At 43.0% G+C, this 15760-nt stretch overlaps 1 protein-coding gene across 2 annotated transcripts in view; it reads left to right on the top strand.

The window, feature by feature from the left end:
• The window catches only part of LOC129861052 (prickle-like protein 2), a 61093-nt gene that overhangs the window by 36661 nt on the left and 8672 nt on the right, over positions 1 to 15760 (top strand). Inside the window, exon 2 of one of the 2 annotated variants that reach the window (XM_055932107.1) lies at positions 14782 to 14961. In XM_055932107.1, coding sequence (XP_055788082.1) covers positions 14830 to 14961 — 132 coding nt within the window. In that variant the 5' untranslated portion in view covers positions 14782 to 14829. Of the gene's footprint in view, positions 1 to 14777; positions 14962 to 15760 lie in introns of both variants that reach the window. The other variant, XM_055932106.1, reaches the window with a different exon arrangement.

Raw genomic sequence — 15760 nt, 5'->3', positions numbered from 1 at the left:
TTGTACTTATTATAATGAGCTAATGCTAAGATATTTGACAGCTATGTGTGGCGCCATGTTTGTTGACATTATACAATGCATTCTGGGTGTCACGTAAACTTCTCAGACCAAATATATTATAATGAGATAAAGGAATGAAAAAAAATAAGGTCTAGCAATGGTTCACTCATCTTCCGAGTAAACTTCCGGAAGGGAATGAAGGGAAGTGAATGATCGTAGATGACACACCCCCTTCAACATGCATACTGCAAACAGACCATACTCCTCGTCTCCTCTTATTATCTTTGGTTGACGCGGAAAAAAAATATGCAGACACACACAAACTACCCATCCTCAGATTACTTTCGATTTCTAGAAAGTGTTTTATTTAAATATTTCGATCAATGTTGAGCTCACCTGTGATGTGATGAATTATAAATAGTAATTGCTATTAGCTTATTCATATTGTGGTTTCTGTCAGCCGAGAGTTTTCTTAATATGACTGCTTGTGTTATGTCAATTTTTCCTCAGTTAGCACTAGGACTAATGTAGCCTACATTTTCCGGTTTGGATGATTGTGTATGCTGTCATTACTTCTGTGAATGTCTGAATATTGCAATCCAAAGTAAACCGGCCACATTCAGGATATAACTTTGTAAGGACTGTGTTTGCGCAAAATGTCTCTGTGAAAAACCAATGAGGCTAGCTCAAATGCTGACTGTTGCGTCAATTGAAACCGGATATTCTAAATAAGTGTTCAAATCACACCGGTTTGAGCATATGCTGCAGGGACCACTGTAGAATGATCACACCAGTTTGTTGATAAGTCTGAAAAGGTTAACCATTCAGAGTACATGCCATAACTTAACCCTAACTTTAAGAATTTGGAGTTAATGCCTCAACTTAACCCTAACCTTCAAAATAAAGAGTTAATACCTAAACTTATCCATTAACCCTTCGAAATGTCCCATTTGGAACAACTTCAAAACTTGACATTTTGAAACATGGATGAATGTCTAATTCTGACGTGAGACGTTGAAAACTGGTTGGTAAATGTTCTGGAGGGCAAAAAGCGTTCCCCCAGTGACGTATTAGGCCCTCTGCACCACCCTCTGTAGACCCTTGTGTTTGAGGGCGGTGCAGTTGCCATACCAGGCGGTGATGCAGGAAGTAAGTGAGTGGGATGGTGTTAGGTAGCATCTGTCTGTTGTCCCACAGCAGATTGGCATATTCTTTTGTTCATACATTTTTGTTGGGTAGTTTAGACAAATAAAGGTTCTAAATGGGATAGAACCAATAAACCAATCCACTCTACACACAATAGAAAATGGCATTCTCAGTTACTATTGAAAGTGGGCCTTATCAGCCAAATTAATATTTATGAAGGTTTAATCCATACACTGCTGAGTTATGTCATTAGAGAAGAGCACTTTTCAACATAAATTCTACATTTACAGTATTTCCCCCAACTCTGATTATTCCTCTATTATTCACTGTAGCAGACTTACTCAATGAATCCGGATTTTCAATTTTGCAATAATTGACCTTTAAGCACTTTAGTAATTTATAAATTTGTCTGCCACAACTTGCTCAATGGCCCAAAGGGCATATTATAAAAGTGTTTGATGTTTTACAGTATTGCAAAGGAAGGACACACCAGTCCTAGAGGGGATTTAAATCACACGTACATGAGGAACCAATTCAAACACACACACACACACACACACACACACACACACACACACACACACACACACACACACACACACACACACACACACACACACACACACACACACACACACACACACTCTCTCTCATCTAGTAAAGTTTGTAGCTTAGTGGCTTCACATATATTCTTTCTTCAATATTTCATTGGTTGAGCAGAACCATTGAAGTTCCTCTACAGCTGTGAGTGATGAAGTGCTGTCAGTAGAGCTGGGGAGAGAGAAGTGTCTTTATATATGTCACCCAGACATACCTAGAGGCTGTGTGTCTAGCTTCAGAGTTTGTTCTGTTAGGTGACCTAAACTGGGATATGCTTAACACCCCGGCAGTCCTACAATCTAAGCTTGATGCCCTCAATCTCACACAAATCATCAAGGAACCCACCAGGTACAACCCTAAATCCGTAAACATGGGCACCCTAATAGACATTATCCTGACCAACTTGCCCTCCAAATACACCTCTGCTGTCTTCAATCAAGATCTCAGCGATCACTGCCTCATTGCCTGTATCCGCCACGGGTCCGCGGTCAAACGACCACCCCTCATCACTGTCAAACGCTCCCTAAAACACTTCTGCGAGTATGCCTTTCTAATCGACCTGGCCCGGGTACCCTGGAAGGATTTTGACCTCATCCCGTCAGTTGAGGATGCCTGGTCATTCTTTAAAAGTTACTTCCTCACCATATTAGACAAGCATGCTCCGTTCAAAAAATGCAGAACCAAGAACAGATATAGCCCTTGGTTCACTCCAGACCTGACTGCCCTAGACCAGCACAAAAACATCCTGTGGCGAACTGCAATAGCATCGAAGAGCCCCCGCGATATGCAACTGTTCAGGGAAGTCAGGAACCAATACACGCAGTCAGTCAGGAAAGAAAAGGCCAGCTTTTTCAAGCAGAAATTTGCATCCTGTAGCTCTAACTCCAAAAAGTTCTGGGATACTGTAAAGTCCATGGAAAACAAGAGCACCTCCTCCCAGCTGCCCACTGCACTGAGGCTAGGTAACACGGTCACCACTGATAAGTCCGTGATAATCGAAAACTTCAACAACATTTCTCAATGGCTGGCCATGCCTTCCTCCTGGCGACTCCAACCTTGGCCAACAGCCCCGCCCCCCCCGCTGCTACTCGCCCAAGCCTCCCCAGCTTCTCCTTTACCCATATCCAGATAGCTGATGTTCTGAAAGAGCTGGAAAACCTGGACCCATACAAATCAGCTGGGCTTGAAAATCTGGACCCCCTATTTCTGAAACTGTCCGCCGCCATTGTCGCACCCCCTATTACCAGCCTGTTCAACCTCTCCTTCGTATCATCTGAGATCCCCAAGGATTGGAAAGCTGCCGCGGTCATCCCCCTCTTCAAAGGGGGAGACACCCTGGACCCAAACTGTTACAGACCTATATCCATCCTGCCCTGCCTATCTAAGGTCTTCGAAAGCCAAGTCAACAAACAGATCACTGACCATCTCGAATCCCACCGTACCTTCTCCGCTGTGCAATCCGGTTTCCGAGCCGGTCACGGGTGCACCTCAGCCACGCTCGAGGTACTAAACGATGTCATAACCTCCATCGATAAAAGACATTACTGTGCAGCCGTCTTCATCGACCTGGCCAAGGCTTTCGACTCTGTCAATCACCATATTCTTATCGGCGGACTCAGTAGCCTCGGTTTTTCTAATGACTGCCTTGCCTGGTTCACCAACTACTTTGCAGACAGAGTTCAGTGTGTCAAATCGGAGGGCATGTTGTCCGGTCCTCTGGCAGTCTCTATGGGGGTACCACAGGGTTCAATTCTCGGGCCGACTCTTTTCTCTGTATACATCAATGATGTTGCTCTTGCTGCGGGCGATTCCCTGATCCACCTCTACGCAGACGACACCATTCTGTATACTTCCGGCCCTTCCTTGGACACTGTGCTATCTAACCTCCAAACAAGCTTCAATGCCATACAACACTCCTTCCGTGGCCTCCAACTGCTCTTAAACGCTAGTAAAACCAAATGCATGCTTTTCAACCGTTCGCTGCCTGCACCCGCACGCCCGACTAGCATCACCACCCTGGACGGTTCCGACCTAGAATATGTGGACATCTATAAGTACCTAGGTGTCTGGCTAGACTGCAAACTCTCCTTCCAGACTCATATCAAACATCTCCAATCCAAAATCAAATCTAGAGTCGGCTTTCTATTCCGCAACAAAGCCTCCTTCACTCACGCCGCCAAACTTACCCTAGTAAAACTGACCATCCTACCGATCCTCGACTTCGGCGATGTCATCTACAAAATAGCTTCCAATACTTTACTCAGCAAACTGGATGCAGTTTATCACAGTGCCATCCGTTTTGTTACTAAAGCACCTGATACGACCCACCACTGCGACCTGTATGCCCTAGTCGGCTGGCCCTCGCTACATGTTCGTCGTCAGACCCACTGGCTCCAGGTCATCTACAAGGCTATGCTAGGTAAAGTACCGCCTTATCTCAGTTCACTGGTCACGATGGCTACACCCACCCGTAGCACGCGCTCCAGCAGGTGTATCTCACTGATATTCCCTAAAGCCAAAACCTCATTTGGACGCCTTTCCTTCCAGTTCTCTGCTGCCTGCGACTGGAACGAATTGCAAAAATCTCTGAAGTTGGAGACTTTTATCTCCCTCAACAACTTTAAAAATCTGCTATCCGAGCAGCTAACTGATCGCTGCAGCTGTACATAGTCCATCTGTAAACTACCCACCCAATTTACCTACCTCACCCCCCATACTGCTTTAATTTATTTACTTTTCTGCTCTTTTGCACACCAGTATCTCTTCTTGCACATGATCATCTAAAGATTTATCACTCCAGTGTTAATCTGCTAAATTGTAATTATTCGATTTATTGCCTACCTCGTGCCTTTTGCACACATTGTATATAGATTCTCTTTTTTTCTACCATGTTATTGACTTGTTTATTGTTTACTCCATGTGTAACTCTGTGTTGTTGTCTGTTCACACTGCTATGCTTTATCTTGGCCAGGTCGCAGTTGCAAATGAGAACTTGTTCTCAACTAGCCTACCTGGTTAAATAAAGGTGAAATAAAATTTTAAAAAAATAATCCAGCCAGACAGTACTGTACAGGTCACACAGCTCCCTGAAGAGCCCAGTCCATCCTGGCCTCAACAGTTAGGCTGCTAGGTCCAGCATTCTCAGTCTGTTATAGTCAGTATTCATGTGACACTGGCTTTAGGATGCTATATCCCACATCCAGCTCGCTCAACAAGCCTCTCTGCCATAAATAAAATGTGAACTGTGAAGGTGTCAGGGAAATGAAATACAGTATATACAGTACCAGTCAAAAGTTTGGACACCTACTCATTCAAGGGTTTTTCTTTATATTACTATTTTCTACATTGTAGAATAATAGTGAAGACATCAAAACTATGAAATAACAAATAACACATATGGAATCGTGTAGTAACCAAACAAGCGTTAAACAAATCAAAATATATTTTACATTTCAGATTATTCAAAGTAGCCACCTTTTGCCTTGATGACAGCGTTGCACACTCTTGGCATTCTCTCAACGAGCATCATGAAGTAGTCACCTGGAATGCATTTCAATTAACAGGTGTGCCTTGTTAAAAGTTAATTTGTGGAATTTCTTTCCTTCTTAATGTGTTTGAGCCAATCAGTTGTGTTGTGACAATGTAGGGGTGGTATACAGAAGATGGTGCCAGGTTTTCTCCAGAGGTGACTTGGCATTCAGGCAAAAGAGTTCAATCTTGGTTTCATCAGACCAGATCAGACCAAACTCCAAGCGGACTGTCATGTGCCTTTTACTGAGGAGTGGCTTCCGTCTGGCCACTCAACCAAAAAGGCCTAATTGGTGGAGTGCTGAAGAGATGGTTGTTCTTCTGGAAAGTTCTCTCATCTCCACAGTGGAACTCTGGAGATCTATCAGAGTGACCATCGGGTTCTTGGTCACCTCCCTGACCAAGGCCCTTCTCCCCCGATTGCTCAGTTTGACCGGGCAGCGAACTCTAGGAAGAGTCTTCGTGGTTCAATATTCTTCCATTTAAGAATGATGGAGGCCACTGTGTTTCTCAGGGACCTTCAATGCTGCAGAAATGTTTTGCCACCCTTCCCCATATCTGTGCCTCGATAAAATCATGTCTCAGAGCTCTACGGACAGTTCCTACGACCTCATGGCTTGGTTTTTGCTCTGACATGCACTGTCAACTGTGGGACCTTATATAGACAGGTGTGTGCATTTCCAAATCATGCCCAATTAATTTAATTTACCACGGGTGGACTCCAATCAAGTTGTGGAAACATCTCAAGGATGATGATTGGAAACAGGATGCACCTGAGCTCAATTTTGAGTCTGAAAGCAAAGGGTCTGAATACTTATGTAAATAAGGTATTTCTGTTTCTTCTTTTTTATAAATTTTCCCAAATTTCTAAAAACCTGTTTTCGCTTTATCATTTGGGGTATTGTGTGTAGATTGATGAGTTTTTTTTTCATAAAACAAAATATGGAAAAAATGGAGGTGTCTGAATAATAGACGGCAGGATGCTTGGTGATGAGATGTACTGGGACGTACACACTACCCACAGTAGCGCCTTACGATCGGATGCCGAGCAGTTGCCATACCAGCCGGTGATGCAACTGGTCAGGATGCTCTCGATGGTAAAGCTGTAGATTTTATTAAAGATCTGGGGACCCATGCCAAATCTTTTCAGTCTCCTGAGGAGAAAAATGTTTTGTCATGCCCTTTTCACGATTGTCTTGGTGTGTTTGGACCATGATCGTTTGTTGGTGATGTGGACACCAAGGAAATTGAAACTCTCGACATGCTCCACTACAGCCCTGTCGAAATGAATGGGGGCATGTTTGGCCCTCCTTTTCCTGTAGTCCACGTTCAGCTTCTTTTGTCTTGCTCACGTTGAGGGAGAGCTTGTTGTCCTGGGACCCTATAGGCTGTCTCATCATTGTCGGTGATCAGGCCTACAACTGTTGTGGCATCAGAAAACTTAATGATGGTGTTGGAGTCATGCTTGGCCGTGCAGTCGTGGGTGAACAGGGATTACAGGAGGGGACTGAGCACCAACCCCGGAGGGGCCCCCGTGTTGAGTATCAGCGTGACAGAAGTGATGTTGCCTACCCTTACCACCTGGGGGAGGCCCGTCAGGAAGTCCAGAATCCAGTTGCAGAGGGGGGTGTTTAGTCCCAGGGTCCTTAGCTTAGGGTTGAGCTATTTGAGCATTATCGTGTTGAACGCTGAGCTGTAGTCAATGAACACCATTCTCACATAGGTGTTCCTTTTGTCCAGGTGGGAAAGGGCAGTGTGGAGAGTGTGATTGAGATTGCGTCATCTGTGGATCTGTTGGGGCGGTATGCGAATTGGAGGGGGTCTAGGGTTTCCGGGATGATGGTGTTGATGTGAGCCATGACCAGCCTTTCAAATCACTTCATAGCTACTGACGTGAGTGCTACAGGGCGGTAGTCATTTTAGGCAGGTTACCTTCGCTTTCTTGGGCATAGGGACTATGGTGGTCTGCTTGAAACTTGTAGGAATTACAGACTCGTTCAGGGAGAGGTTGAAAATGTCAGTAAAGACACTTGCCAGTTGCTTTGTGCATGATCTGAGTACACGTCCTAGTAATCCGTCTGGCCCGTGGCTTGTGGATTTTGACCTGTTTAAAGGTCTTGCTCACATCTGCTACTGACAGTGTGATCACACAGTCGTCCGGAACAGCTGGTGCTTTCATACATGCTTCTGTGTTGCTTGCCTCGAGGCAAGCATAAAAGACATTTAGCTCATCTGGTAAGGCTTGCGTCACTTGGAAGCTCGCGGCTGGGTTTCCCTTTGTTTCCCATTGTTGGGACAGCGAATAGCTGATGTCATCTCCCCTCCCCCAGACTGTTATTTGTAATGTTTGTATACGCTTTGATAGTTTTTGCTATATTATATATTTTGAGTTGCTTTTACAGAAAAAAAATACAAGAAAAAACAACAATCTCTCCCATTCTAGATCATAATGGACTATGTGGGCAAGTTATGCAACTGCTGATATTTTTGTGGCTGCAAATAGAATCAATCCCCATTTTGTTTCTCATTGTTGAACATGAGATGAGAAAAGAGATACTGATCAGTGTTTAGAGATGATCATTACAGAGTTTTTTTCTCATAACCTTCACAGACGAAGAATGTGTATAGTATAGATACAGTGCATTAGGAAAGTATTCAGACCCCTTGACTTTTTTGACATTTTCTTATGTTACAGCCTTATTCTAAAATGGATTAAATTCATTTATACCCTATAATGATGAAGCAAAAACAGACCCATTGCTGTGAGACTCGAAATTGAGCTCAGGTGCATCATGTTTTCATTGATCATCCTTGAGATGTTTCTACAACTTGATTGGAGTCTACTCCTCAGTAAAAGGCACATGACAGCCCGCTTGGAGTTTGCCAAAAGGCACGTAAAGACTCTCAGGCCATGAGAAACAAGATTCTCTGGTCTGATGAAACCAAGATTGAACTTTTTGGCCTAAATGCCAAACATCACGTATGAAGGAAACGAGTGGTGAATGGTGAAGCATGGTGTTGGCAGTATCATGCTCTGTTTTTTTTCAGTGGCAGGGACTGGAAGACTATTCATTATCGGGGGAAAGATGAACAGAGAAAAGTAGAGAGAGATCCCTGATGAAAACCTGCTCCAGAGTACTCAGGACCTCAGACTGGGGCAAAGGTTCACCTTCCAACAAGACAACGATCCTAAGCACACAGCAAATACAGCCCAGGAGTGGCTTCGGGGAAAAGTCTCTGAATGTTTTGAGTGGCCCAGCCAGAGCCTGGAATTGAACTCGATCGAACATCTCTGGAGGGACCTGAAAATAGCTGTGCAACAACGCTTCCCATCCAACATGACAGAGCTTGAGAGGATCTGCAGAGAAGAATGGGAGAAACTCCCCAACTACAGGTGTTCCTAGCTAGTAGCGTTATACCCAAGAAGACTCAAGGCTGTAACCACTGCCAAAGGTGCTTCATCAAAGTAATAAGTAAAGGATCTGAATACGTATGTAAATGTAATAATTAACCTCTCTAGGGTATGTGGAACGGTAGCGTCCCACCTCGTCAACAGCCAGTGAAACTGCAGGGCGCCAAATTCAAAACAACAGAAATCCCATAATTTAAATTCCTCAAATATACAAGTATTTTACACCATTTTAAACTACACTTGTTGTAAATCCAGCCAAAGTGTCCAATTTCAAAAAGGTTTTACGACGAAAGCACACCAAACAATGATGTTAGGTATGAGCCAAGTCACAGAAAAAGACAGCAATTTTTTCAGTTTTTCAGTAAAGAGAGCAGTAACAAAAAGCAGAAATAGAGATAAAATTAATCACTAACCTTTGATAATCTTCATCAGATGACACTCATAGGACTTCATGTTACACAATACATGTATTTTTTGTTCGGTAAAGTTCATATTTATATCCAAAAATCTGAGTTTAGGCAAGACGCACCTGTATCACTTGGCAAAAAGCCTGAGAAAATGCAGAGCGCCAAATTAAAATTAATTACTATGAAAATTACTATAAAATCAAACTTTCATTAATTCACACATGAAAGATACCAAATTTAAGCTACACTGGTTGTGAATCCAGCCAACATGTTACAATTCAAATAGGCTTTTCAGCGAAAGCATACGATGCTATTATCTGAACATAGCACCATTGTAAACAAAAGAGAGAAAACATTTCAACCCTGCAGGAGCGACACAAAACGCAGAAATAAAAATATAATTCATGCCTTACCTTTGACGAGCTTCTGTTGTTGGCACTCCAATATGTCCCATAAACATCACAAATGGTCCTTTTGTTCAATTAATTCCGTCGATATATATCCAAAATGTCCATTTATTTGGCACGTTTGATCCAGAAAAACACCAGTTCCAACTTGCTCAAACGTGACGACAAAATATCTCAAAGGTTACCTGTAAACTTTGCCAAAAATGTCAAACTACTTATGTAATACAACTTTAAGACGGGATGATATGTGTTAAATACAGGATTAAAACGATATGTAGCATGCCTTCTGTTTGATTGAAGCGCATGTCCAGGACACCTGGAGTGCCTCGACTTCAAGATGGCCGTATTTCTTCATTACACAAAGGAATAACCTCAACCTATTTCTCTAGACTGTTGACATCTAGTGGAAGCCGTAGGAACTGCAAGCAATTCGCTTAGAAATCTGCTTTCCCAATGAAAACTCGTTGAAAAGACAGTGACCTCAAAGAAGAAAAATCTGAATGGTTTGTCCTCGGGGTTTCGCCTGCTAAATAAGTTCTGTTATACTCACAGACATGATTCAAACAGTTTTAGAAACTTCAGAGTGTTGTCTATCCAAATATACTAATATTATGCATATATTATTTCCCGGGGATGAGTAACTGGCAGTTGAATTTGGGTATGCTTTTCATCCAAACGTGAAAATGCTGCCCCCTACCCTAGAGAAGTTAAGAGAAACAAGTCATGTGTTTTTATATCACAGCAGTGTGACATGGGGAACGCACAACAGCGGCATATGATTGGTGGAGAACTGTCAGTGAAGAGGTAATGGACCCTTGGTTAGGTGTTCAGTGCTTCAGATGAGCACTTCTTCTCATGTTCGTTTTTACATAAAGAAGAGGCTCTTTCTCTCTTACTCTCTCCTTCCTTTCTTCCCTCCCTCCCTCCCTCCCTCCCTCCCTCCCTCCCTCCCTCCCTCCCTCCCTCCCTCCCTCACGCTCTCCTTCCTTCTCTCATGCACACCCACACAGAGACTGTCAGATCCACACGAGGATGGAAGGATGAGGACGGAGGGAGGTGAAGCATGACACATGAAAAAAAATACATTTATTTCAGCAATGATTTGACAGATCACTATCACTCTTTCTCTCTCTCTATCAATCTCAAATCAATTAAATTTCAATTTAAGGGGCTTTATTGGCATGGGAAACATATGTTTACATTGCCAAAGCAAGTGAAATAGATAAACAATGACACATTTACAGTAAATATTACACTCACAAAATAAACATTTCAAACATCATTTTACGTATATATACAGTGCTGTAATAATGTGCAAATAGTTAAAGTACAAAAGGGAAAATAAATAAATATAAATATAGGTTGTATTTACAATGATGTTTGTTCTTCACTGGTTGCCCTTTTCTTGTGGCAACAGGTCACACATATTGCTGCTGTGATTGCACACTGTGGTATTTCACCCAATAGATATGGGAAATATGTGTCTCTAATATGGTCATACATTTGGGAGGAGGTTAGTAAGTGCGGATCAGTTTCCACCTCATTTTGTGGACAGTGTGCACATAGCCTGTCTTCTCTTGAGTGCCAGGTCTGCCTTCGGCTGCCTTACTCAATAGCAAGGCTATGCTCACTGAGTCTATACATAGTCAAATATTTCCTTAATTCTGGGTCAGTCACAGTGGTAAGGTATTTTGCCCATGTGTACTCTCTGTTCAGGGTCAAATATCGTTCTAGTTTGCACATTTTTGCACAAATTCTTTCCAATGTGTCTGCATGCATTATTTGGTGTTTTATGTTGTACACAGAAGATATCTTTGCAGAATGCTGCATGCAGACTCAATTTGGTGTTTGTTCCGTTTTGTAAATTCTTGGTTGGTGAGCGGACCCAAGACCTCACAACCATAAAGGGCAATGGATTCTATAACTAATTCAAGTATTTTTTTGCCAGATCCTAATTGGTATGTCGAATTTTATGTTCCTTTTGATGGCTCTTCTTGCCATATCTCTCAGATCATTCACAGCTTTGTGGAAGTTACCTGTGGCGCTGATGTTTTTTGTTGTTTTGTTTTTTTATTTTACCTTTATTTAACTAGGCAAGTCAGTTAAGAACAAATTCTTATTTTCAATGACGGCCTAGGAACAGTGGGTTAACTGCCTTGTTTAGGGGCAGAACGACAGATTTGTACCTTATCAGCTCGGGGATTCGGACTTGCAAATTTTCGGTTACTGGCTCAACCAATAGGCTACCCTGCCACCCCATTTAGGCCGAGGTATGTATAGTTTTTTGTGTGCTCTAGGGCAACGGTGTCTAGATGGAATTTGTATTTGTGGTCCTGGCAACTGGACCCTTTTTGGAACACTATTTTTGTCTTACTGAGATTTACTGTCATGGCCCAGGTCTGACAGAATCTGTGCAGAATATCTAGGTGCTGCTGTAGGCCGTCCTAGGTTGGTGACAGAAGCACCAGATCATCAGCAAACAGAAACATTTGACTTCAGATTCTAGTAGGGTGAGGCCGGGTGATGAAGACTGTTCTAGTGCCCTTGCCAATTCGTTGATATATATGTTGAAGAGGGTGGAGCTTAAGCTGCATCACTGTCTCACCCCCCGGCCCAGTAGAAAGAAATGTGTGTTTTTTGCCAATTTTAACTGCACACTTGTTGTTTGAGTACATGGATTTTATAACGTCGTATGTTTTTCCCCCCAACACCACTTTCCATCAATTTGTGTAGCAGACCCTCGTGCCAAATTGAGTCTAAAGATTTTTTGAAATCAACATAGCATGGGATGCCTTTGTTTTGTTTGTTTGTCAATTAGAGTGTGCAGGGTGAATACGTGGTCTGTTGTATGGTAATCTGGTAAAAATCCAATTTGACATTTGCTAAGTACATTGTTTTCGCTTAGGAAATGTATGATCTTAATGATAATGCAGAGGATTTTCCCAAGGTTACTGTTGAACATATCCCACGGTAGTTATTGCTGTCAAATTTGTCTCCGCTTTTGTGAATTGGGGTGATCAGTCCTTGGTTCCAAATATTGGGGAAGATGCCAGAGCTGAGGATGATGTTAAAGAGTTTAAGTATAGCCAATTGGAATTTGTGGTCTTTATATTTTATCATTTCATTTAGGTTATCGTCAACCCCACAGACCTTCTTGGGTTGGAGGGTTTGTATTTTGTCATGTAGATCATTCAATGTAATTGGAGAATCCAGTGGGTTCTGGTAGTCTTTAATATTAGTTGATTCTAAGATTTGTATTTGATCATGTATATGTTTTTGCTGTGTGTTCTTTGCTATAGATTAACTTCTTTGGGCTACAAGCCCGAAGCCGGGCACAATATGACAACAGCCACTTCAAGTGCAGGGCGCGAAATTCAAAATATATTTTTTAGAAATATTTAACTTTCACACATTAAAGAGCCAAAATCTTTACCTATCAATCTCTCTCCATTTACAGCATCTCTATTTCTAATTCAATCTTTCTCTCTGAAGATTAAGTCGTTTGTAGTTTTGGATGCAGTTGAAAGAATACTACCACCCTTTCATTAAAATTGAGTGATTACCTTCTTCTACAGACAATGAGATGTGGCAGCATTCACCCCCTCTTGATATTTGTCTGATAAACTTTTTCTTAAGCCATGGTGAAACTAAATGTCATGGTGATTATTGACTGAACCTCCTTGAACTTTACAGTATGTAACAAGACTGGTAATAATGATGCTCCTGGCCAAAGCTGTCATTTATGCAATGCAGATGATGTGTCACTCATATTGGCTATGTGCTCATATTCATTATCAGTGAACTAATGGCACATAATGGATGTTATCTCTGATTGGCTGTGACTGATAGACAAGCCTCTGTTTTTTCTCTCTCTAGAATGCAGAATTGAACACAAACCATTGAGAAAAAAATTGAAAGATCAAATTTTCCTGCCTTCCTCCCTCCTTCCCTCCATCCAAATTCCCCCACCCCCCTAATGTGTTGCCGGGGCAGGAGTGCGTGATGACAAACCACTCGGCATAGTGAGAGTGTGTTACGTCAAACTCACACACTCTCCAGGTCTCCCATGAGGCCTTCTCTCCCTCACTCTCTCTACTCCATATAGTTGTGATGTAACTGATGCACTGTCTGCCTGCTCGGGCCAGGCCAAGAGCTAGCAGCTCCATCAGCACCAGCTTTACCTAGAACCCTAGAGGAATCAGCAGCGTCCATCTTAGAGCGAGATAAACAACACACCACACTACCTCATGCAGTCTGACTCACTGGCTCACTCCTCAAAGCACAGCAAGGGAGATTAGTTATGTCCTTGTGCTTTCATGGCTTTAGTTATCTCCTGTGGCTTTGTGTGTTGTGTAAGAAGCTCTGCAAAGTTGTTGTAGCTATCTGTTAGATTCCAAGTAATGGACGTTCCACAGGGTGTCTGTGTTGTGGTGAGGGAATGTTGTTTTGGATTAATGGTGGACAGATCCTGTTTGAGCCTGATCCGTGACGTGTCATGTGGTGGGACTGATTTTATTGGAAGTGGATTAGCTACAGTAAACCCATCTTGTTTCTCATATAGACCAACTTACTGTAGGGGCACCCTGCCCCTGGCCTTTACCCCTATCACCCACCATCCATTCATGCTATAAAATGTCCCATTTGCTCCCTAAATGAATTGCTTTCAGTGCTATGTTTCTGGTGACGGCAGGTAGCGATCTGCAGCAGATACCGTCTCCTCCTAATCAGTCATGTATTAGTAATGTGTCCAGCTGTTCCACGATCCAGCCAGAGACCCTCCATCCTCTCACTCTCACTCTCACTCAACACTGTCTTAGGAGCTCAGCCATATCTGACAAATGGTCACGTAACTTAGGTTTGTTGTGTTAGATTTCTGTGTTTGGACTGTATATTAGTTTTGAAAACTATAATGGCACAAACATTTTGTGCATTTGACAGTTTTATTAAAGTCTGAGCCAGTGTTTGTGTGTATGACATTGTACAATATTTATGCATAATTGGTTATAACAAATTGGTGAAAATGCTTTCCTATATCTGCCATAGCCCTGATGTATGGCCCTGGGAAATCTGAAACTGCAGCCTGTAGTGTAGAATACTAATTACCTTCTCTTTCTCTATCTTTCTCTCTCTCTCCCCTCTATATCTCTCTTTGTTTCTCCCTCCCTCCCTCCCTCCCTCCCTCCCTCCCTCCCTCCCTCCCTCCCTCCCTCCCTCCCTCCCTCCCTCCCTCCCTCCCTCCCTCCCTCCCTCCCTCCCTCTCTCTCTGCTCTGCTAAAGTAAGACCTGTGTCTACTCTAAGTGTCCAAGTGAGGAGCATGTGGTGAGGGCCATGTCTCTGGAGATGGAGAAGAGTGTCACTAAGTTGATGTATGACTTCCAGGGGAACTCTACCTCTGACGACGACTCAGGCTGCGCACTGGAGGAATACGCCTGGGCGCCCCCTGGTCTCAGCCCTGAGCAGGTACACCATCCACTTTGTACCTCTCTTTTCCCCTTCTTAATTTTCCTAGTTATCTGAGAGGGGTGGATTCATTGATTGATAACCAAGCAGCAGAACTGATGGTTAATTGCTTTAAAATTCCCTTAATGGTGTCGAGAGAGAGAGAGAGAGAGATCCTGTGCATCAAACCTACCAAGCATAGCAAATTAGCTGTCAAACATTTCATGGAAGCACAAATGTGAAGAAATTACTCAACTGTCACTGTTGAGATGACACGACGTAAGCAGAGAGGTCAGAGCCCAACTTAATGACAACCGTGACCAAACCATGAAGATGACCTGAAGGATAGTCTGTGGAATGCATCGTCTGAACGACATGAAAGTAATGAAATGATGGTGCCTCTTTTGGTTTCAGTGGTGTAATGATAGTGTGTATTATATATTCTTGCATTTTTTGCTGTTGGATTGCTATGTTTTATTCTATCAGGATTGTCATTCCTAACCCCTCAAATTGGAACAAACTGAAACATAAACTTCCACCACAGAGAGAAAACAGCACAGACTTAAAAATGATTAGTTCTTTCCGTTGACGGGAGCTGTCCAGATGAGGGAGAAGTTGGTTCTTTGTTTGTTCTCAGGCTGAAGTAATAATTCCTGCTTGTCTCCACTGTAAAGTGCTGCACAGTGGGACCTGTGATGCGATGCTGCCACGCTCCCTTCCTCCCACCAACCCTTCCTCCCTCGCTCCCTCCCTCTCTTCCTTCCTTCCATCCTTCCTTCCCTTCCCCCGACCCGCCCTCCCTCCCTCCCTCCCTCCAGCC

The sequence above is a fragment of the Salvelinus fontinalis genome, chromosome 8 (assembly GCF_029448725.1).
Source record: "Salvelinus fontinalis isolate EN_2023a chromosome 8, ASM2944872v1, whole genome shotgun sequence".
Lineage (NCBI taxonomy): Eukaryota > Metazoa > Chordata > Actinopteri > Salmoniformes > Salmonidae > Salvelinus > Salvelinus fontinalis.
The sequence above is the reverse complement of the archived record's forward strand: the minus strand, read 5'-3'. Positions and strand labels throughout refer to the sequence as shown.